The 23185-nt window shown below is 38.8% G+C and overlaps 2 protein-coding genes across 5 annotated transcripts; one reads left to right on the plus strand and one right to left on the minus strand.

The window, feature by feature from the left end:
* The first annotated feature begins 1074 nt into the window (after nucleotides 1-1074).
* Nucleotides 1075-6130, plus strand: LOC114160300 (uncharacterized). 3 transcript variants are annotated; one of them, XM_028042841.1, is made up of 7 exons: nucleotides 1075-1403; nucleotides 2111-2167; nucleotides 2239-2295; nucleotides 2398-2472; nucleotides 2561-2617; nucleotides 2969-3016; nucleotides 3092-6130. In XM_028042841.1, the coding sequence occupies exons 1-7, from the start codon at nucleotides 1176-1178 to the stop codon at nucleotides 5318-5320; spliced, it is 2751 nt and encodes a 916-aa protein (XP_027898642.1). In that variant the 5' UTR covers nucleotides 1075-1175; the 3' UTR covers nucleotides 5321-6130. The 3 variants fall into 3 exon arrangements, with proteins under 3 accessions (XP_027898642.1, XP_027898643.1, XP_027898644.1); XM_028042842.1 differs by having other exon boundaries at nucleotides 2111-2158; XM_028042843.1 differs by lacking the exon at nucleotides 2111-2167.
* Nucleotides 6131-10096: 3966 nt separating this feature from the next.
* On the minus strand, nucleotides 10097-22485 carry LOC114159787 (uncharacterized). Of its 2 annotated transcripts, none has more exons than XM_028041946.1 (11): nucleotides 22147-22485; nucleotides 19786-19833; nucleotides 19577-19702; nucleotides 19429-19500; nucleotides 19289-19339; nucleotides 17800-17844; nucleotides 17512-17586; nucleotides 17371-17430; nucleotides 15656-15703; nucleotides 11511-15580; nucleotides 10097-11422 (listed from the first exon to the last, which is right to left on the minus strand). In XM_028041946.1, the coding sequence occupies exons 1-10, from the start codon at nucleotides 22372-22374 to the stop codon at nucleotides 13361-13363; spliced, it is 2973 nt and encodes a 990-aa protein (XP_027897747.1). In that variant the 5' UTR covers nucleotides 22375-22485; the 3' UTR covers nucleotides 10097-11422; nucleotides 11511-13360. The 2 variants fall into 2 exon arrangements, with proteins under 2 accessions (XP_027897747.1, XP_027897748.1); XM_028041947.1 differs by lacking the exon at nucleotides 22147-22485 and adding an exon at nucleotides 20786-21119.
* Nucleotides 22486-23185: the final 700 nt, after the last annotated feature.

Below are 23185 nucleotides of genomic sequence, written 5' to 3' on the forward strand. Positions count from 1 at the left end.
AACTATATAAGAAAACATTGTGGATTCTCCCCAATTAACATAGGATCAGAAGTAGTAGGACCGTTGTAGGTAGAAACAAATGGAGTAAGGTTTTGCCAAAAAACTCAGAAATTCTGAGATTAATCTCAGAAATTTTCCTGAAATTATTGCAAATTTCTGAGTTGGGAAAGTCAAAAATTTGAGAGAAAAAACTCTGAAACTTTGATATCAATCTCAGTTTTTTTGACTAAACACTTGGAAAATTATGAGTTTGAAAACTCAAATATTTGTGAGAAAACAAATTTATTTTTTAGCTTAATCTCAGAAATGTTCTAGAAAAAACATGGAAATTTCTGAGTTTAAAAGTCAAAAATTTGTGAGAAAAAACAAAAAACTGTTGTGCTTAATCTAAGAAATTTTCTAGAACAGCACATATGTGAGTTTCAAGACATTCCAAATATTTGGTTAAATTTGTGGAAATTATGTAATCGGATAAATAAAAATAAAAATGTGCAATTACTATTATTTCCACAAATAACGCCAAGAGAATTTTAAAAATAAGCACAAATCGTTATTAAATAACAAAGTAAGAAAGAAGAAAAACTTCCAAGTGAAATTTTTTCAAACTGTTATAATAGAGAAGTCTGAAGCGAATACTTACAGTAGATAAATATATTATGCAAGAACAGTTCAAAGTATTTCTGTATGATGGATTATGCTGATTGTAAGTCAAGATTTTTCCACTAAAATATTTGTTTGTTTGTTTTTTCTTGTAACAGATTACATTCCTAAAATAATGGACTTAGTTATATTAGAAAATATATAAATCACCGCCTCTTTCTTTCCAAGAGATGGTTTAGGTACAAAAAAAACATTTTGGCCAAAATTACTTTGGCCATCATTTTAGGAAGGTGACAATCTTTAAAAAGAGCAAAAAGTAACATATCGTTTCTTTTATTAAGCGTTATCTTTATGAAATCACGATTGTATACTTTAAAACGTACTTGTTAGTCAATTAGCCGAGAAAAAAGACACATTTAAATAAAAATAAAACAAAACGCAAGTTATCAATCGCGTTTCCGGTGTACACCGGAAGTAAACACAAATGACTCGAGGCGCTTCCTTGTTGCTGACAAAAGCGGATGATTCTTCCCCAGATTTACATTATGTTATTTCACTAAATATCAAAGGAAAAAATGCCTCGTAGAAACGAGATTCCTGAAGGCATCCGGTCGAAAGTTGTAGATCTGCACAACGCCGGGATGGGATACAAACTGATTTCAAAGAGTCTGGAGCTGCATCACTCCACAGTTAGGAAGATTATCCATAAATGGATACGATTTAACACCGTGGCGACCCTGCCGCGGAGTGGGAGACCCACGAAGAAGCTTCCGAGCAGGACACGGACAGCTCAGCCGGAGGAGGTGAGCCGGGTTAACGGGAAGCTGCAGCTTTTTACCCGGCAAAGGGAATCAGTGGAGCGGGTAAAAGATGCTGAGGAGCTGGAAGGGCTCCAGGTTTCTGGGATGACAATGGGATCTTTAACATCACTGGTTTGGCGTGAATAATTTTATTTATGAGTGTGTTTGTTTATTTTTTTTCAGGAAGAACATGTTGAGGTTTACAGCATTAAAGGCAAAACTGACATATTGCAATGTCTCAATCTAATTTCTTCATGTTTTCCTTCCATCCATCCATCAATCCAACTTGATCATTCCTCCTTCCATCCAGCCATCATCTCTCTCCATCTACCCATCCTCCTCTATCATCCATCCATTTTTATCCATCTACCAATCTGCTTCTACCATTCATTTATCCATCCATCCATCCCTCCTCTAATTTCCATCCATCTTTACCCATCCATCCATCCATCCATCATCCTATGATTCTGTTGCATTTGTGTCGTTTTATGATTAATGAAGCATAAATGAATCATTGATTCGAGAGCTTTGCCTTTTAGCTCAGAACCTTCTTCAGCATCACAGCATATCCTCTACTCTAGCATCACTTGTAACAGACACTTGAATCCTTCTGCTTCATGCAGAGACTGTTGGCCAACTCAGCTGGTTCAAAGCTGATGATCCAACTTGTTTCTTAATTTGGACACGATTTATATTCTTGTGTTTTTTAGGCTGATCATGCTGGGCCTGCCGGTGATAAAGGAGGGAATAAGGCAGAAGTAAAACATGTAAATATTATTACTTTTGTATGTTTGTTGTAAATTTAATCTAAAGATAACATACTTTCCTCCATTTCTAGGTTGATCTGCATTCAGCTGGACCAGCACATCTTATTAAAGACCCAGATGAGAAAATGGTAAAATAAATATAAATAATAATAGTAATAATAAATGTACTCAGTGTGGGTTGAGATTGTTAAAATAAAAGACGACCATTCTGTTTGTCTTTTAAATCCTAGCGAGAGATGAACAGTGAGTGTGAAGATGCTGACAGTGCGGACTATTCATCTGATTCTGACGAAGAAGACCCCATGGTGCTAAATGTTTTAATAAACCTAAAAGATATGCTACTGGTAGAAACTGTAAAATATTCAGATTTTTTTTTTTTTCTCTGACTTTTAGCTCAGGATCCTGTTTCCCACAGTATCAAACGACAGAGAAGATGCAGACCACAAAACGATAAAATAGATTCATGATGCTGATTTTTGACTTCAATGAGCTTCCTCCAGTCTTTGGGACTCTCCTGGACAAATCTATTTTCTTTTATTGAAAAACATGAATTGGCGTGTTTTCATTAAGCAAATTAGTTTTCAAAATTCCGGTTTCTGCAGAATATGGCCAGTAGAATCCCAGCTTGAGATGCTGCAAAAAAAAAGATACATTTATTTGAAGATTTTGTTCACATCTTGACCAGGGTTGACCATAATTGTAAAGGACGGCCAGTTTTTTTCTCCAAAGGGAATAACATGTTTTATTGAACTGTATTTGCTTAATTCATCTTTTTAAGTCTCTGTCTTTTCTGTTTTTCAGCGTAAAAATTCAGCTTCATGTGACGACACACCAGAAGACGATCCCATGGTTTGTTCCTCCTATATCCATTTTTATTTAATATCATCCCGTTTACTTTCTAATTTTCTCTCCATAACATTTCAGGAGCAAATTTTTGACCCAAACTTTGACGATGAGAAGAAGATTTACGCCGGTTCTTCGGTCAGTGTGAGAGCGCTCCTCCTCCTCCTCCTGGCCTTCATCCTGAAGCACGACTTGTCAAAAGCAGCCACCAAAGACCTCCTGGCCCTCCTCAACCTCATGGTGCCTGGATGCATTCCCAGCTCTCTGCAGTTCATAAAGAAGCATTTGACTGACATTGACAAGAAGACGGAGATCCACTTGTACTGTCCCAGGTGTGAAAACTACCTCGGTGTAGAGCCTGGGACCGAGTGCGGAGTGTGTCAGCAGCGCTTGAGCAAAAGAAGTCTGCTTGAAAAGGCAAACTACTTCCTGGTGTTGCCTCTAGAAAACCAACTGAGGAAGGTCCTCAAACGCCTTCACTCAAAGCTGGGCAAGCATTTTACAAAGGACGATTACATTTCTGACGTCAACACCGGTGGTGAATATAAGCACGAAGAGCAGGAGGGCAGTATTACACTTACCTTCACATGTGACAGCTCTCCTCTTCTCAACTCATCCAAGTTTTCAGTCTGGCCCATCCTGTGCACGATCAACGAACTTCCGTATGTGGAGCGGTGTAAAAATGTTCTGCTGCACACGTTGTGGTTCGGCACAGGAAAGCCGCTGCTTCAGTGTTTCTTTACGCCGTTCATTAACGAGCTTCATAAACTCTCTCACGAGGGCTTCACTTGGGAAGACGAGAGCGGATTAGAGCTGAACACCAGAGTGATGGCGAAAATCTGCGTCTGCGATTCAGTGGTGAGGTCAGCGGTGCAGAACTTTCAGCCGTTCAGTTCGGAGTTTGGCTGCGGGTTCTGCTACCACAAAGGAGAGCTGGTTCAGAAGGGTCGGGGTTACACCAGAGTCTATCCGGTTCAGGTTGACGGATGTGACCTGCGGCACATGGCTGAGACGGAGCAACTGGCCATCGTAGTGATTGAGAATGGGTATCCACAAGGTCAAATGGGTGTCAAAGGTCACAGTCCGCTGCTTCTGCTGCCTTCGTTTGATGTCGTCAAAGGTTTTATCCCAGATTACATGCACTGTGTTTGTCTTGGGGTTGTTCCTGAGTTTGTCAATCTTTGGTTGGATCCTCTTTATGGCAGAAAGAGCTTCCACCTTTCACCTCAGAGTTTGAAGAACCTGGACAAAGCTTTGTCTGCCATCCAACCCCCAGATGAGATCAGACAAAGACCTCGGCGTCTCAGTGAGAGGATGCATTGGGAGGCATCCGAGTGGCGAGCGTTTGCTCTTCTCTACTCTCCTGTAATACTGAGGAAGGTTTTACCAAACCTGTACTACAAACACTGGATGCTTCTCATTTCATCACTTCACATCCTCCTCTCCCCGTTTGCCTCCCAGGAGGAGATCAGCTGTGCAGAGCTGTGCCTGGTTCAGTTTGTCTCCCAGGTACCGTCTCTGTACGGACTTGAGCATTGCTCATTTAACTGCCACTTGCTGATGCATCTCACTGACTGTGCCCGTAACTGGGGACTACTGTGGGCCAACTCCACCTTCGTCTTTCAGGGTGTCCACAGCCGACTCCTGCAGATGTACTCCAGGGCTCAGTCTGCGCCATCCAACATCTTCAAGCAGATAGTTTCCTATGATGAGATTATTATAAAAGGAAGTGATGTTCTGAAGAATGCTAGTACAGAAATCACAGACCTGTTTTCCTCCATGACAAGCTGTGGTATCCTTACCAAATCATCCAACTGCATCAGTGAAGATGTGTTTACTTTGGGATGCGGATCTCAGAGATCTCTAACTGTGAGAGAACTTGCTGCATTGCAGAGCAAAGATACACGGCCCGTTACTGAATACGCACATTTTGTCTACAGAGACATGCTGGTCACCACTTTGGACTACAGCGTCTCTTACAAAAGGAACAACTCAGTCATAGAAACGACCAGCGGCTTTGTTCTTGTAGAGTCCGTGGTGGTCGTCGAGGGGCATTGCAGCTGTGAGAGATCGTCCGACTGCTCCTGCAGAGAACTGGTTGCTTTCTGCAGAAAACTGCTTCCCTCAAACTCCCAACCAACAATCCAGAATGAGCAGATCAACAGAAACATTGCAGAGTTCCTCGTAAGAGTGAGGAGTTCAGATGAACTGTGCGCAGTGACATGTCAGGACGTTGTTTCGAAATGTTTTGTGATGGAGCAGAAGGGTCGACTATATGTCATCAGAATGCCAGTACTTGAGACACGATAAGTCACATGTTGAAATACCATTAAGCACATTTTGTAATATGTGTTTGTGGGTTTTTGCATGACATAAACGTGTTGGTGTTGTGTCTTAAATGGAGCAGTAGGTACATATTGAAGCACACTTATTTTACACCAGGATCTTAATGTTGATCCTGCAGTGATTTTTACATAGGTCTATAACAATTTTTTTTATCATATCAAAGATATGATAAAAAAAAAATTTAAAAAGTTTATTCTGGTTTGACTATGTTCTCATTTCTGTTGTTTACAATCAGAAGACATTCCTGTACCATATGAATGTTTTTGCTTTTTGTGCCTTTTTGTATTTGACATTCACATTTTTGTTATGTACATAAAAAACTTAATGTCATTGTACTATTTAGGTGTTCAAAGACATTTTCATATATTCACAGTACTTTGAATATTTATGACAAACATGTACACATGGACTAAAATATCTGCATACATGTATATGAGCCTGCTATCATTGCGTTTTGGGGGTCCAGTTGTTTCCAAGTTGTAATCAGCCAGCTGTTGATTCAAGGTAAAATTAAATAATTTGGACATAGTTTTCTTTTACTTTTTGCAATGAACCTGTACAATTTGCAGCAGAACAGCCTCATAAAACCAGACAGTTGGTTCCGGTGTCGTGCGGTGAGATTCATAGCTGGTGAGGCACTGACTTAATCATAATCAGATTTACAAATATAGACCCCCTGCTTGTTATTGTTAACTCTGGAGGGCAAAAAGACTACATGTCATCCACGGCTGCGCTGCTGCAGTAGAGTAATTCCATTAAACTCAATCAAACTTGGATATGTAGACATTATTAATTTCGCGGGGTGCTCCACAGCAAAGGGGAAAACCGTTAAAGTACAACTCAAAACCACGTCTTTCTTTCTCGCTCTCTGTATCAGCTCGGCGCAGACTCGTTGCCATAGCAACTGACAACAACGTCACAAAAAAACAAAAAACACTCAAATATTTCCCACACAAAGAGCAAAACATCCAGTCTGTTGCAGTAGTACGGTTTTAGGTTATGGTTTTTGCGATTATTAATAAGTGATTGCTGTGGTAGGAGGAGAAAACTATAAATATATCGCTGCACTTGACTGTATGGCTAGCTCCATGTTTAGCTCGCTGTTACTGTCTCTTACTCTGCAGTTGTGGAGTCACAATGTCTGGGATCATGAGCGCCCCCTGCCATGAAGCAAGAGAACTGCCTGCCTCACCTCGAATCTGTTCTCTAAAACGAAAGGAAAAGAAACACGTTACACAAACAGTTGGTGACAAAAAAAAACACTGTACATTATATACATAAGCTAAATTATGGAAAAACTGTTCATACATTAAATGTTTTTTAGCCATTTTATTGGCAGACAGACAGGAGGAGCATGCTCCCATGGCAGTTAGAGGTTGACCAATCCCAGGTGAGGCTCAACTCGCTGCTGCTTCACCGGCTTCGCTTCCGTGCATTTGAATGGGAAAACGCGAAAATTCAGCGATTTTGAGGAAAAAGTCATCAGAATTTGTTAAACTCCATGAAAAATAGGTACTTTATAGTACAAACCACAAGGTGAAAATAGCAATATAAATAATTTTATCATTATATATTATTTTTTCATGATAACAGGCGAGGCTCTGCCTCCCCTGACTCACATCACTGGTTTGTTCAGTGTTCTTAGATTTAAAAGCATTACCTTAACTTCTCCAAACCTTCTTCTTGTCATTTGTCCAAAGATATAGGCTTGTTCATGTATCAGCTACTACTACCAGAAACTGACACTATTGACCTGGGCAGTACCTTTCAGTCCATGAAGATAAAAAAAATGGTTTCCCATAGAACAGTGACACTGGTATTCCAACAGTTTCCAGTTAGGCCAGACTTGAGTCATGGTGGCAAAGTGGTGATGTATTTTCAAATGTTCAAGAAACCATTTTGAATGGATTTGGACAAGGGAAGTGATCCTGCTGTATGTAAGCAACAGAAAACATGGTGTATGCACAGCCTTTTGAAATGATATTAGAATCTGCAGCTGTTTAATAAAAGCTCCAGAAGATTTCCCAATCTTCCATCTTGTCTCCTGTTGGTGTCAGTGCCAGCAAAGCGACACAAAACCACAGCTATGGTTCATAAAAGATTCCCAACACCTCTTTGACTTACTCATACAGATATGAGCAACTTTTAGCTTGTGTTTGTGCTTTTGGGTCAGCAGAGGTCTTATACCGGTCAAAGGTGTTTGACCGGCTGTGTCTTCAGGAATCCGGGGGCAGCCTGTGATAATTTCCTCTTTCTGATACTTCTACTTCCAGTATGCTTCCGACTGTATGTCTAGGAAGATTTAGGGTCTTTCCGATATTTTGTATGCTTTTCTTTGTACAAGATTCTTCCCTCAACTGTTTGGACTGTATTAGCAACATGCCATAAGAAGTTATGATTAACACATTCTATCTCAAGCTCACCTAATGCATCTGACAAAGCTCTTGACAGGTTACATCAGGTGTGCCTGAGACCGTATTAGATTTGCAAATATCTTCTCCAGTTACTTTGTGTGTGGATTTATGAAAGACTTTGAGATGAAGGAGGAGCTGGCAGCTCTACGGCCAATGAAGGACACTAGAACAGGGAGTGGTTTGTTCAGAGGTAAATGTATCTGTAGAGGTAAGCTGGTACCTCTACAGATACATTAACTGGTAAACTGGTGAAGTTACCTCTGGTAAAAGTACCAGAGGTACAAACTGGGAGGTGTTACAACTGATTTTTGTAGAAATTTGACCAGGATAATGTTAGTTTTGAAATTAACCATATAATGTCGCAGTGGTAGGAGTTTGTCTTGTAATCGTGGGTTGCTAGTTCAAGACCTAATCCGTCTGCCTCCAATGTTGTGTCCTAAGTCAATTTTTAAACAATTTCTGTGAATGTTCATTAAATACTGTTTCTGTAGTGTGAGACCTGTACGCTAAGCTAAACTAAGCATCAATAGTTAGCAGGATATAAACAATGGATGGATAATTATTCTGTAAATTGTTTATTGAAAACACCTGAACCATTTTGAAATGTAAACTTAAGTGAAGCTGTTTTACCAGTTGACTTTAATATACCCTGTGACCTTTATTAAAGAATATGGCAAAATTGGATTCAAAACAACATATTTACAGTTCTTCACTGAAAACATTGTAAACATCATTAAAGTTAAATTGAAGTTAACATAAAGTACACAAATGTTTCACAATACAGTAAAACTGCAACATAATTTTGATATTTAAGAACCACAAGCACACAGCATTTTACTGTAGCGAGATCAAACCTGGGGAATCTGAAATAGCTTAACACTGTCAGTTACTGTTTTTTTGTTGTTGTTTTTTTTACATATTAAACCACAAACAGAAGAACAAGACGATCCCAGGTCAAAACAACCACAACAAAATTAACACAGATTTCATTTTAACAGGAACATTAGTTATAAAAAGGGCAGTCATCGAATGTTCACAAAAATAAAATAAAAAAAGATCACAAATGTACATGAACAACGTAACATGTGGCGTTAAAAGCAGCATCTGATTGATAAAGTACAATGGAAACAAAGATTGAAGCATGTAAACATTAAAACACTGGAATATGGTATCATGATATATTTTACAATCTTTTTACAAGTTCCTTAAGAAAAGGAAAACTGAAACATGCACCATACTTACATAGGTACATACATATGGTACAGTAATCAATTAACACTTGTGTGAGACTGAGCGACGCGTGCCTGTCTCTCTTTGAAAGCAGCAAGGTGATCAATAATCGACCTATTGATGAGACCATAGACATGAATACGTAGACGCCTCATGGAGCGGGTCGGCCAGTTGCTGCGATACGTCACAGCGTCCGCCATATTGAATGTGGCTTATGTGCCAGTAAGGTAAATGGACCGAACTACAGAAATGCCGTTCTACAAAGTATTTTAAGTTAATACTTGTCATTGACACATTTTCTCACACACACTAATATATTTGGTAATCAAATAAATGACTAAAGATGGAGTTTCTAACTTTTGATGTGATTATTTAATTGTTTTGGGGGATTTCTGAATAAACAGCACAATGTTTTTATTTGATAGAAATGATTCATTTTTATATTGACATTGATGAACACACTTTTTCAGTGTTTTATAAAATAACATATTTACATGATTCCGTAATTTATTGTACATTTAACATTTCAAGACCAGAAAAAAGAAATATTTTCTTGTATTTATTTTTTATACATATTATTGATAAATGACTTGATTTATCAAAGTCATTGTCACTGGACAATGACTTTGATAAACATTAAACTACATATTTTTCTTACTTTTTTCTGGAAAATAAATATTTATTACAGTATGAAGTTGTCAAATGAAATAATTATTCATACTGTTATTTTCTTTAATTTTGTTCTTTCATTTATCATGTGTGTTTCTTGAAGTTGAGCTGCTGCTCAGAGCTGCACCTTTTGCTCCGTGTCAAACCACAAGTCATTCTGCGAGGGCAGCTCGTTTCCCTTCAACAGCCTCATGTCTGTATAGACACCTAACTGCTGATAAAGATGAAATAGTATTCGCACCTGCTCTGATTAAACTGTTGAACTCTCGGGGTGTGAAGCGAGCAAAGCGATTATTGGAAACCACGCGTCTGTTATCTACTCTGTATATAGGTGGAGTTGCGGTTTGAACAATGTCATGATGTTCTAATTTTTCGTTTGACCTAAACCTTGCACCTGATGACCTTGTTCCAAGAAACTTTATTTTTGGTTGACTTCCTGGAATTGTTTTTGCGCCACCTAGGCGTCTAAGATGTGTATAAAAATTGACACTCTGTGTGCTGCCTTTCAGAGTTTGATAGCGTCTGGCTGTACAACATTCTCTCCCCTGCAAAGGTGTTTGTTCTTAATAAAGCTGTGTTTTTTGTTCTGTCTTTTAAATCCTGGTAATAGACCATTTTTCAAACAAAGTCAACTCTGCTATTGACAGCAGAGTGAAAATAATTCGAATAGAGTAAATTATTTTTATTTCATTACATAAGCTGTATTAATACACTAATATTTCAGATTGAGATATTTAAAAATACACAAAAAGTGAAAGAACAAAACACATTTATTTATTATACTGGGAACACTGGCCACAGGCAGGGCTTCGGTCTGCTGGCCACACTGGGAGAACTCCAATGACTTCTGAGACGTCCTGGTACACAGGCTAAAGCCCAGGATAAAAGAGGAATTATCCAAAAGTGTAATAGAAAATACATATATACTGTATATATTTTCCTTCACATTCAGAAAAAGACATTCTCAGCATGTTGGGGCTCTGACTCAGGGCATCTTTATAGCATAGCTAAATACCGGCATTGTGAAGCTGAGCTGTGAAACAGAGACTGAAGAACAGCAGCTCCAGCTCTGATCCTGACTAACCTTTCCTCACAAAATCCCCTGGTTTTTAATACACTTCCTCTCTAACAGCAGTTTCTCATCAGCTCTCTCTCATTAGAAAACAGCATGAAAACGTTAGCTACACTAACAATCTGTGGTTATTTTGGGCCAATTTAGCTACATTGGCCCAATTTGGTTGTTCAGAAGCAAGTTTCTGGCTGCAAAGTCAAGTAATTCTGCTCTTTCATCCTTACCTGTGAAAGGTAATGCCAATGAATCCAGTTTGTATTGTAAAACGGTTGAAACAAGTCCAGATAGCACAGGACTTAGGGAGCTCCGATCGCTCTCCTGCCACATACAAGATGGCGGTGGCGTGACGTAGGACTCAGCGCTTAATGAGGCGTCTACGTATTCATGTCTATGGATGAGACACTCCTGGCCTGGTGCAATACAAAGGACCATCTTTATTCTTGAGCAATCTCTCAGCTTCAGCTGCCGTCATGAGAAGTTAGTAAGGATGTTGAAAATCTCAGAGATTGTTTCTCTGTAGAACTGGATCCAAAGCAGCACCTCTTGAATTCATGTCCTAAGCACTTCTGTCCAAACAAGACTGTTAATGGTCAAACAAAAAGAAGCTTCTTTGGCATTAACCAGAATTGTGGTATAGATCTCCTGCCTGTTTTTTCCTCCTGCTGCTGTTGTGATGAGTACCTGAGGGCAGACAACACAAAAACACCATTACATCATGCATTGTTTTAGAATGGCAGTACTGACAAAAACAAATGGAACTTGATCTTACCTTAATGACGCCAGATGGCTTGAGAAGCTCTGGAAGGTATGTTTAATCAAGACCACAACAGTGTCTTTCTATACCTTCCAGCTAGCATACTGTTGGGAGCTGGGATTTTATGAAACAGCCAGAGAAAAAACTGGAAGGCATCATCCTCACAAAGCCAGATGTGTCATTTTAGTTTTCTTTAAGTCCATCCAATGAGCAAATTCCCTTTCTGCAAGGATTTCATTAGAAATGCTGGTACGTTTGAGAGATCTGGTGAAAACAATGGCCATTCCTCAGGTAAGAAATCTCTCACTGTTGGTATGTTAGAAGTGGTTTGCAGCATAATCAGCTTAGAAGTTGTTCATAGCAGTTCATGCAACTTGCAACTCTCACTCCACACCATTGGGTGTTCAGTCGTTCAATTCATACTCTGTCTTCTATTTATCTGAGATTGGGTCACTGAGGTTCCGGCACCGCTCTCAAACCCATTCTGCAGTATCCCAAGGGGTTCACAGGTCAAAAGGGACATACAGACCCTCAACCAAATTCTGGTTCTGCCCTGCAGCTTCCTCCCAATAGGACATGTCCGGACAACCCCCAAATGGAGGCAATTCAGATGCACTCCAATCAAAACAGAAGCAGGGCTCTTCTCCAAATTCAATCATGATACATATTCTGGATCTCTGCGACAGACTCGAGTAGTACCAGTGCGTGTATGTCTATCTCTTGCTCCATCCAATCATTACTTGTGAACAAGACATTAACATGGTTAAACTTCTATCCTTGAGGTACACTCCACTCCAACGCGGTAGGAGTGCTCGATCTTCTTCCAGTTGAGAACTATGCCCTCTGACTTAGTTCAGCTTACTGTCTTTCTGACCACTTTACACTTGACACCAAACTGGAGATCAAACTCTTTGACTTCAATATTTCTCAGCACATACAAGATGTGCTTGGATAGCTACGAACCAACTTTTTGACATCTGGTAGCATTTGCTCTTAGCAGCTTGTGCTGAACATCTTTTGTCACTCCTTGAAAACACTCACTGTTTTCAGTTCATCAAAGACCTCATCCAAGGATACCACTAAGTCAAAAAAGTCTGCAGGGTTGTTTGAACCAATGAGTCGCACAAAGGTTTTTGCTGATCTCACTCTTGCGATGGCTACCCTTTCATCGCAACTGGGTGGCAACAATCACCGGATGAGACACTATAGACTTCAGCAAACTGTCTATAAAGGTACTGGATGACTTAAGTCCCTTGCCCTTTTCAGATAGGGGTTGCATATTGTTACTTCATCAGGGTGAGCAGCGTAAGGTTCCAGTTAGGTTTTCCACACAGTCTCTCAGTAAGAAACCTTGGCTATATACCTTTAGTGGAAACTGATTTAATGTTAAAATTTGATCTTTGGTCCTGATTCTTTTGATATCTTTTTCTTCACAACTACAGTGATTGAATGGAAACGTTTCAGTGACAGAACTGATTACACTTACTAGATCTGTGTTATGAGTATGCTGAAGGCACAGGATCCATAAAATTCATTATAATGCAATTTCTAAGAAGTTTTCCATGAAAAGTCAGTAGAAGTAGTCTGGAGACCAGGACAGCATACCGGGAATTGGTGCCTTCTGCTGAATGGACAATGGAACAGAGGCAGATAAAACTTCTTAGAAAGGTCAAAGCCATGTACTGAAATGTACATGATTCTGGTAGAGCATCTTGAACTCACCATGTGAACAAGCCAACACTGCTAAAAATGCAGGATGGTTGAATATACTAAATACTTAATCATCTCACAGAAAATAAGCTTATCACACAACTTCTGTGTGAATGTGGAAAGACAACAAAATACATGACAAGGAAAAGGAACACTTATAACACTGGCATTCTCATGACATATAGTCGACCCTTCTGCTCCATCACAAAACATTTCGAAACAACGTCCTGACATGTCACTGCGCACAGTTCATCTGAACTCCTCACTCTTACGAGGAACTCTGCAATGTTTCTGTTGATCTGCTCATTCTGGATTGTTGGTTGGGAGTTTGAGGGAAGCAGTTTTCTGCAGAAAGCAACCAGTTCTCTGCAGGAGCAGTCGGACGATCTCTCACAGCTGCAATGCCCCTCGACGACCACCACGGACTCTACAAGAACAAAGCCGCTGGTCGTTTCTATGACTGAGTTGTTCCTTTTGTAAGAGACGCTGTAGTCCAAAGTGGTGACCAGCATGTCTCTGTAGACAAAATGTGCATATTCAGTAACGGGCCGTGTATCTTTGCTCTGCAATGCAGCAAGTTCTCTCACAGTTAGAGATCTCTGAGATCCGCATCCCAAAGTAAACACATCTTCACTGATGCAGTTGGATGATTTGGTAAGGATACCACAGCTTGTCATGGAGGAAAACAGGTCTGTGATTTCTGTACCAGTATCTTTCAGCACATTGCTTCCTTTCAAGATAATCTCATCATAGGAAACTATCTGCTTGAAGATGTTGGATGGCGCAGACTGAGCCCTGGAGTACATCTGCAGGAGTCGGCTGTGGACACCCTGAAAGACGAAGGTGGAGTTGGCCCACAGTAGTCCCCAGTTACGGGCACAGTCAGTGAGATGCATCAGCAAGTGGCAGTTAAATGAGCAATGCTCAAGTCCGTACAGAGACGGTACCTGGGAGACAAACTGAACCAGGCACAGCTCTGCACAGCTGATCTCCTCCTGGGAGGCAAACGGGGAGAGGAGGATGTGAAGTGATGAAATGAGAAGCATCCAGTGTTTGTAGTACAGGTTTGGTAAAACCTTCCTCAGTATTACAGGAGAGTAGAGAAGAGCAAACGCTCGCCACTCGGATGCCTCCCAATGCATCCTCTCACTGAGACGCCGAGGTCTTTGTCTGATCTCATCTGGGGGTTGGATGGCAGACAAAGCTTTGTCCAGGTTCTTCAAACTCTGAGGTGAAAGGTGGAAGCTCTTTCTGCCATAAAGAGGATCCAACCAAAGATTGACAAACTCAGGAACAACCCCAAGACAAACACAGTGCATGTAATCTGGGATAAAACCTTTGACGACATCAAACGAAGGCAGCAGAAGCAGCGGACTGTGACCTTTGACACCCATTTGACCTTGTGGATACCCATTCTCAATCACTACGATGGCCAGTTGCTCCGTCTCAGCCATGTGCCGCAGGTCACATCCGTCAACCTGAACCGGATAGACTCTGGTGTAACCCCGACCCTTCTGAACCAGCTCTCCTTTGTGGTAGCAGAACCCGCAGCCAAACTCCGAACTGAACGGCTGAAAGTTCTGCACCGCTGACCTCACCACTGAATCGCAGACGCAGATTTTCGCCATCACTCTGGTGTTGAGCTCTAATCCGCTCTCGTCTTCCCAAGTGAAGCCCTCGTGAGAGAGTTTATGAAGCTCGTTAATGAACGGCGTAAAGAAACACTGAAGCAGCGGCTTTCCTTTGCCGAACCACAACGTGTGCAGCAGAACATTTTTACACCGCTCCACATACGGAAGTTCGTTGATCGTGCACAGGATGGGCCAGACTGAAAACTTGGATGAGTTGAGAAGAGGAGAGCTGTCACATGTGAAGGTAAGTGTAATACTGCCCTCCTGCTCTTCGTGCTTATATTCACCACCGGTGTTGACGTCAGAAATGTAATCGTCCTTTGTAAAATGCTTGCCCAGCTTTGAGTGAAGGCGTTTGAGGACCTTCCTCAGTTGGTTTTCTAGAGGCAACACCAGGAAGTAGTTTGCCTTTTCAAGCAGACTTCTTTTGCTCAAGCGCTGCTGACACACTCCGCACTCGGTCCCAGGCTCTACACCGAGGTAGTTTTCACACCTGGGACAGTACAAGTGGATCTCCGTCTTCTTGTCAATGTCAGTCAAATGCTTCTTTATGAACTGCAGAGAGCTGGGAATGCATCCAGGCACCATGAGGTTGAGGAGGGCCAGGAGGTCTTTGGTGGCTGCTTTTGACAAGTCGTGCTTCAGGATGAAGGCCAGGAGGAGGAGGAGGAGCGCTCTCACACTGACCGAAGAACCGGCGAAAATCTTCTTCTCATCGTCAAAGTTTGGGTCAAAAATTTGCTCCTGAAATGTTATGGAGAGAAAATTAGAAAGTAAACGGGATGATATTAAATAAAAATGGATATAGGAGGAACAAACCATGGGATCGTCTTCTGGTGTGTCGTCACATGAAGCTGAATTTTTACGCTAAAAAACAGAAAAGACAGAGACTTAAACAGGAAGTAGTTCTAATTGGCACGAAAAATCATTAAATAAAGACCTAATAAAACACTGACAAGATCCTATAATTATTTAAATCTTATGTCAAAAAAGCAACAGTTTCTACATTAAAGACAATTTTTGTCAATCTGGGAATAATTACTAAACCTTTTCCAAACAATCCACTGTTTGACAGGAAGGATATTTGCATCTTGAAAACAAGTAAGGAGATTCTATAACAACTTTTCCAACGTTTCCTCAACATCTGTGTTGGGCCTTGTAGTTGATATCAGGTACATGTGTTTCCATGTCTGCCATTTGGAAAGCCGAACCAACAAGTTGTAATTCACCATAGCAACGAATGACCCCTTGTCACCAAACGTGTAACATGAAACACTCCAGTTTGGTCAGTATTCAGGCAGATGTCACTATAATTTCTCTTTCTCTGAGTCACCAAAATATTTTATGATTGTGTAGGTCTCATATTTCTCCACATAATCAGTCAATTGTAGACTTAAAAGGATTTAACTGCCATATAATAATGCAGCTTATATGGTTGGAAAAGGGTTAAATACTTTCCTTCATTTAGCTCAGACATCAAGAAAAGAAACAAAGCTTCCAGATAATTGTCAATAAAATAAAGCATTTTCTTACCTGATTAAACTAGCAGTCACTTGGCTGTCTGTTCTCTCCCTGCACAAGCTACCTGTCCTTGCTGTGACCTCACCTTTTGTTGTTAATTCCCTCAAATACAAAATTCTACTTGGTTTTTTATTCTTGGGCAAAAAGTGAATCAAACGTACGAAAAATGACGAGACTCATCCTCCCTACCTGTGATTCCTTCCTCGTAACTCACAAACGTTTTCTGCATTGATGATCTTTGTAACAAACATACTCACTCAGGTGATGATCTGGGTTTGTTGCAGCCACAGGATAAAAGAACAATCTGAGTCAAATCTGAGACAATCTGTTTGACAGATGACGTCCAATCTGGGTTATCAACAGAACAATGGTCTCAAAATCTACAGCAGGATGAATTAAGTGGTCCAGTCAAAGTCCAGACCTCAATCTGACTATCAGGGTACAGATAAAATTGGACAGAAAACACCTACCTCATCTAATTGTTACTAAAAGTCACTCAACAACAACCTCATGTAGAATCTGTGGTCGATTTTTGTTTTGAAGACAATTTTTTTCCCCTGATATGAACTGAAACACAGTGCACTGTAAAAGCACAAATTTCTAAAGTATTTTTGGTCTAGTTTTTGGTGCCAATATCTAATTACACTTGAAATAATGCAAAACTAACTTACAAGTAACTTTTTAGCAAGATATAGAAGCTTTTTTATGTCAATAATTCCTTTAGATTGATAAAGAAATACTAGATTATTATTATTAGAATACATTGGCAGATTATTAAACTTATCACAAACCATTTTCCCATAAGTTTAATAATCTGCCAATGGAACTAGAACTTTTTCATCCATTTTAAGGAATTATTTACTTAGCTCCAGTATATTGCTGAGACGTTATTTGTAAGTCAGTTTTGTCTTATTTTGAATGTAGTAAGACTTTTACACTAACTAAACTAGACCAGAAATTGGTAATATTTTGTGTTTTTCTTTTTTTACTTTCTTTCCCCCCCATATCCATACCTTTTCATGTTGTGGATGTTCTTCTGTCCCTTCTCTCGCTCTTCCAAAAAGATAACTGGCCTAAATGTCAGAAAGAAGAAACCTTACGATGAGCTCAATGCGATCATCTCTGTAAATCTGTAATAAATAAAAACTTCATACCAGCGGATCCTCTTCGTCTGTATCCGACGGTTCTGCGTCGCCGCCTTCTTCAGCAGTGCTCTCATCCTTCTGGGACTTAAAACAAACAAAATGTTGGATTTTTTAAATATATTTTCCTTTAGAAAATTAAAAAATAAACTTTTTAAAATGTGAAACAGCCAGAGACTCAACATTAAATCCAAATTTAGAGATTTGGAGTCAGAGGAGTTAGAATCTCGATCCTGAATTGAATCTGTACGATGTTGTAATTATCATTATCATTATTACTAATATATTAATAATTGTTACCTCATCTGGATCTTCTGTGTCGCAAGCTTGTCCAGGATGATCAACCTGAGAGACAGCAGAACGTTGTGATTTAACATAATGAGAATAAACTTCCAGAAAACTGCAAAACTGCTGAAACACTGATTTCCTTTAAATCAAGGCTAAAACTCCCAAAGTTTAGAGTTTATTCTGAACCATAATAAATTGAATATTGAACAACATATTTGATGTGCATTAATGATTTTGATGTTGAAAATCAACAAAATCTAAATTGGTGACTGCACATTATTTTACAACTTTTTATTTTTGTATTTTATGATGTAAAGCACTTTGAACTGCCTCGTTACATACAAATAAAATTTGATTGATTGATTTAATGTGTTAGTAAATTAAACTTGATTTGCGAAAGTAGCTTTAAAAGACTGATTCCACTTACTTTTCCAAAATGAACTCACTTGTTTATTTGCATTTTTTAAATGTATTTCTAATATTATATAGTAAGCTTGAATGGAAAATCTGCAAAATGTGCCATTTTTTATCTGATTATTCATCAGAATTATTGTTAGAAATTGATAGAATAATTGTTGCATAATTACAAATCAAACAAAAGCTAAAAGTTGCCAAGCATTTGTATTCAGACCCCCTGAGTCAGCGTTTTCTAGAACCACCTTTTGTCTTCAACTTTGCACATATAAGTTATAAAAGTCTTTGCCTTTTCTTCTTTGCAAAACAATTTGTAAAAAGCTAATTTCAATTTTTACCAGACAATTTTTGTCTGGCCTTTGACTAGGACATTTTAAACAAGAATGATTAGATCTCAACCCTTCTATTGTAGCTCTTAGCTGTGTTTAACTTTGTTTTCCTGCTACTTTTGTCAAGTCAAACTGAATTTTTTTTAACTCAATCTTACTTTATTTAGTTCTGATCAGCTTTTCTGTCCTAACTAAAACATCAAACTGGCAGCAATCATGTTTTATCGTGAGCACTGTCTTTTTAGGGAGATTTGAGAAGATCAGATCACATTCTTCTCTGTGTTAGCTGTCAGTCCTATGCAGTGGTTTTCTTTTTCTCATCCACTGATGTGAGCAGCTGTTCTTTCTCCGACCTCCAGAGTTACCTCAGGCCTTTTGGTTGCTCCTCTCCTCCTGGTTAATCTCCAGCCGGTTTGTCTTCTCAGAGATCTGTGACACGTTCAACTCCTCCACATCTTTCTCCCTAACCTCTCCGAAGTGTTTGTTCTCTAAAAAACACAGCTGCATTTCACTGAGATTAAACTGCACACAGGTGTGACTCCTACTGCAGCAGAAAGGGGCTGAATACAAATGCACGCCACACTTTTCAGATTTTTATTTTGTAAAAACCAAGTCTCATTTTTCCGTTACGTCACAATGATGCACCAGTTTGTGTCCCAATGAAAACACACTGAAGCTCATGGTTCCAAACACAAAAAGAAATGCGGGAAAACAACGGGTTTGAATGTTTTGTGACTATTTACATAAATGTATTTTACCCTTTCATGGTCCTCTGCTTCCCCTGCTGATCTGGCAAACAGGAAACTGGACTAAAAGTCAGAGAGAAGAAATCCTATAAGAACCGAGAAGCAATGGGTGGAACGTCTGTAACAAATCCATTTTGATTTAGTTTTCACACCATTGGCTCTTCTTCGTCTGAGTCGGACCGTCCCGTGTTGTCGCCCTCTTCACAGTTGCTGTTCAAGTCTCTCTGGAGTTTAAAAGGAAAACAGAGTAACCAATCTTCCTTTTTAAACTTTAATAAGTTGCTTATAAACATATTTTACCATTTCTTTATCTCTGCTGTGGAGAGTTGGTCTGGATGACACCAGCTCTTCCTTTGAAGGTTTGGATTCAGTGGAGTTGGAGTCGGTGTTTCCAGCTGCAAGCAGCACCTTGCTGAGGAGATCCGGCTGCATTTCAACATGACAACAAAATCAATTACTCTCAACTCTCCAGCAAATCAAATGTTTTCATGCGTATGTTTTGACTTCACCTTATCAAGGTCGCCACCTTTTTCACTAGCAGGACCAGCAGGATCAGCCTGAGGAACAAAAAGACCAAATCAAAAGTTATTTCTGGTGTATTTTCCACTGGAAGGCTTATTTAACTGTTGTTTTATGATCTCACATTTTTAAAAAATGAGAAAATTGTAAATTAAATCAGAACACATTTCTTTATTGGAGAAAATAATCCCAAATATGAACAAAATGATGAAGAGAATATTTATTGGTGTGCTAACATAATCCACTTATTATGGAAGAAAATTAGGGCCACTAAAAAAATGTATTCTTTCACAAAAGATTTCAGATTTTTTGCGTTAAAGTCAGAATTCTGACATTTGAGGGGGAAAAAAGAAATGAATTTATTTCTCTCAAAATCCTAAAAACAAAAATGGTCAAAATTTGGTCTGTTTTTCTGAGAGAAAAAGTCTCACAAAATGTCAAAATTTTGAAAGAAAGAAGTCAGAATTCAGAATTAAATCTTTTTTGTTTTAAAGATAATTTGTTTTGTTTTTTTCTAAGTTCAGTTTGAAACAAAAGGGAGAATGTGAAAATGCCTCTCTAGTTAAGCAAAGCAGAAGATTTGTGATCCTGTGGGCCTTAAACTTGTTAAGAGTTTGAAATATGGAGATTTTAAAATAAAAATATGGTTGCTTCAGTCAAAAATACTAGAATTCAATCACTGGGTCTTTCACTGGATTTAATTGTGTGATTAAATCAACAGAGAAATGGTTCAACACACAAAATAAGCCAACTATTAATTCATTTCTGAACATATTAACTATTGATGGTGCTGTATACATTATTTTGAGCTACGCTATCTGCCTGCTGCTTTAAAAACAATAAGCGTTAACCTAGAGGGCAAGAAGCCATAACAAGAAGTCAAAATCTTTTATGAAGGAGCAGAATATTTAATAAGTCTCTGTTATTCCCCTTTATTTTGCAGTCAGTGAATAAAAATATCCAGTTTTCTGTGCGACTCCTTCTGCTCACCTCATCCTGTATTTCCCACTTTGTCCTCTCTTCATACTTTCTTTTCCGCGACAGCGTGGCTACAGTATTGAACCGTTTCCATTTGATCACAATGTTTCTAACTGTGGAATGAGGGATCTGTAAAGTCTTTGAAATTAATTTGTAGCCCTTCCCGGCGTTGTGCAGCGCAACTATTTCGGACCTGACACGGACCGGAATCTCGTTCCCGCGAGGCATTTCCCTTATATTTAGTAAAAACTCAGCTATTATTTAAGTTAACCATTTTTATTTTATTGTTTTTGTTAGCAAAAGGAAGCGCTGTGGGGCCGTTGTTTGTTTGCTTTTTAACTTCCGGGCTAGAACGGAAGTGCGAATTTACACCGTTTTTTTATGCCGGGTTTTCAAATTTATTTATACTCATAAAACCTTTCAGATCAAGCCTATTTTTTATAATTAAACGAGAAGTAAAAATAAACACGTATATGTAAAAAAAATAAATAAAAATAGAGAAACCCGCGTGGTGCGTTCAAGTTCCCTCTGATAGCGGAACTCCGAGCAGGAATGACGTCACACCCGAGTCGAACGCTTTCCACAAACAAGCAGAAAAAATGGTTAATGTACCGTTATAAGGCAAACCAAGATAAGCATCACAATTCCCACTTTTTCTCAAAGGTTTCACTTTAAGAGGAAAACTGACTTTTTTGTATTTAAATATTTTTTGTACATAGCCGTTTTCTGCAATTAAAGACAATTTTCTAAGATTAAAGTCTGATATATTTTACTTTCTTCCTAGTGGCCATAATCCTCTTCCGTAATTTATTTCAACGGTTTTTATGAATAGCAGTCATATTCAACTTGAACGTTTAAGAGGGCTTTCAAATCTTGTAACCAAATTCTGGTTAAACATTAAATATGACAGCAATTTGAAATACTAGAAATATAAAAGTAGGATTATTATTAGAAGACTCCAGATGGTTTATTTGCAGATTTCACTAAACAACAGAAAGACGGATAGATGGATAGATGTATTTTTTCTAAATGTTAGTAAATGCTATTAAAAGAAGAAGTGAATGAATGGTTGCTAGGAATACGTAACCTGATGACAGATGAATGGATGATGAATGATCGCTCTTATTTACTGTCCTTCCTGCAAAATATCTCAAAATTAATCCATTTCATAGTGAAGAAATATGAAAAATCCAACCTTTAGTCTGTGTTGAGCAAAATCACAAGCTAATTTTTGGCCTAAGGGGCGTAAAATGTGTGGGAAAGCCCTGACCAGAGATGAAAACCATCTGTGAGCCTCTTTCACCGCAGTGATTTCCTTTGTTTGGACGATGAGAGCAGCTAAAAAAAGCTCCACTTTCCCCTTAAATCCTCACCTCATCCAGCTTTTCTTTCCGTTTCCTTCTAGGATTCCCCTTCGAGGGTCTCCCACTCCGCGGCAGCGTGGCTACGGTGTTAAACCGTTTCCACTTGACGATAATGCTCCTCACCGTGGAAGGAGGAATCTCTAAAGTCTTTGAAATGAACTTATAGCCTTTCCCAGCTTTGTGCAGATCGACCGCTGTCGACCTGATGCCTTCGGGGATTTCGCTTCCACGGGGCATTTTTCCAGATAACTGGTGAAATCCACGATTATTTTTATCTGCAACTTCCCCCTTTTTTTTATTTACTTCTGCTAGCAACAAGGAAGCGCTCCGTTGGCTCTGATGCTTCCACTTCCTGTCTGCCCCGGAAGTAAGATTTTGCTTTTTTTTCCTAACATGTTTTTAAAAAGAAATTATTCCGCTAAATATCAGTTTTTAATATTCTAAAATGAAACGTAATAGCTGGAATATTAAATATGAATACATTTGAGGAATATGCATGGAAAAGTATCTCAAATTAATGCTAAATTTCAACGTGGAAACGTTAGCGGTTGTTGTTTTTGTTTTTTTGTTTTTTGCTTAAACTTGATTTGTAACCGCAAATGACAAAAAGAAAACAAAGGATGCAGAAGGTTGTGATAAATAAAAATAAAAAATAAACCATTTTAAATTTAATCTTGATTCAAATCAAGTATAATTTAAGGATTAGCAGAGACACAAATGTAAAGTTATTTTAATTATTAGGCTAATATTACAAAATGAAATTCTACTTTTTGGATTTTTTTTTATTTACTTTGTTTTTAAGGTTAAATACAAAATACAGTAATTTTCTGAAATATTTAAATAGATTTCTTTCTGTAATTTATGAAAACAGAATTTTGGGTTCTATTAAATAAACATATCCAAGCTGCACAGTGACACAATGTTAGCATTAGCAGTGTTCAGTAGAAAAATCCCAGGTCTGAATCCCAGATGGGGTTTTTTTATGAAGAGTTTGCATGTTTATAGATAGTCCGGCTTTCTACTGGTCCACAAACCATACTGGTTTAAC

The sequence above is a fragment of the Xiphophorus couchianus genome, chromosome 16 (genome assembly GCF_001444195.1).
Source record: "Xiphophorus couchianus chromosome 16, X_couchianus-1.0, whole genome shotgun sequence".
Taxonomy (NCBI): Eukaryota; Metazoa; Chordata; class Actinopteri; order Cyprinodontiformes; family Poeciliidae; genus Xiphophorus; species Xiphophorus couchianus.

Coding starts and splice junctions, on each gene's coding strand:
- LOC114160300 (XM_028042841.1), top strand. CDS start 1,176: ATGCCTCGTAGAAACGAGATTCCTGAAGGCATCCGGTCGAAAGTTGTA. Junction 2,168..2,238: donor ATAAGGCAGAAGTAAAACAT/GTAAATATTATT, acceptor CTCCATTTCTAG/GTTGATCTGCATTCAGCTGG. Junction 2,618..2,968: donor AAGATGCAGACCACAAAACG/ATAAAATAGATT, acceptor TCTGTTTTTCAG/CGTAAAAATTCAGCTTCATG.
- LOC114159787 (XM_028041946.1), bottom strand. CDS start 22,374: ATGCCCCGTGGAAGCGAAATCCCCGAAGGCATCAGGTCGACAGCGGTC. Junction 19,703..19,785: donor AAGGTGGCGACCTTGATAAG/GTGAAGTCAAAA, acceptor GTTGAAATGCAG/CCGGATCTCCTCAGCAAGGT. Junction 17,587..17,799: donor ACACAGAAGATCCAGATGAG/GTAACAATTATT, acceptor GTTTGTTTTAAG/TCCCAGAAGGATGAGAGCAC.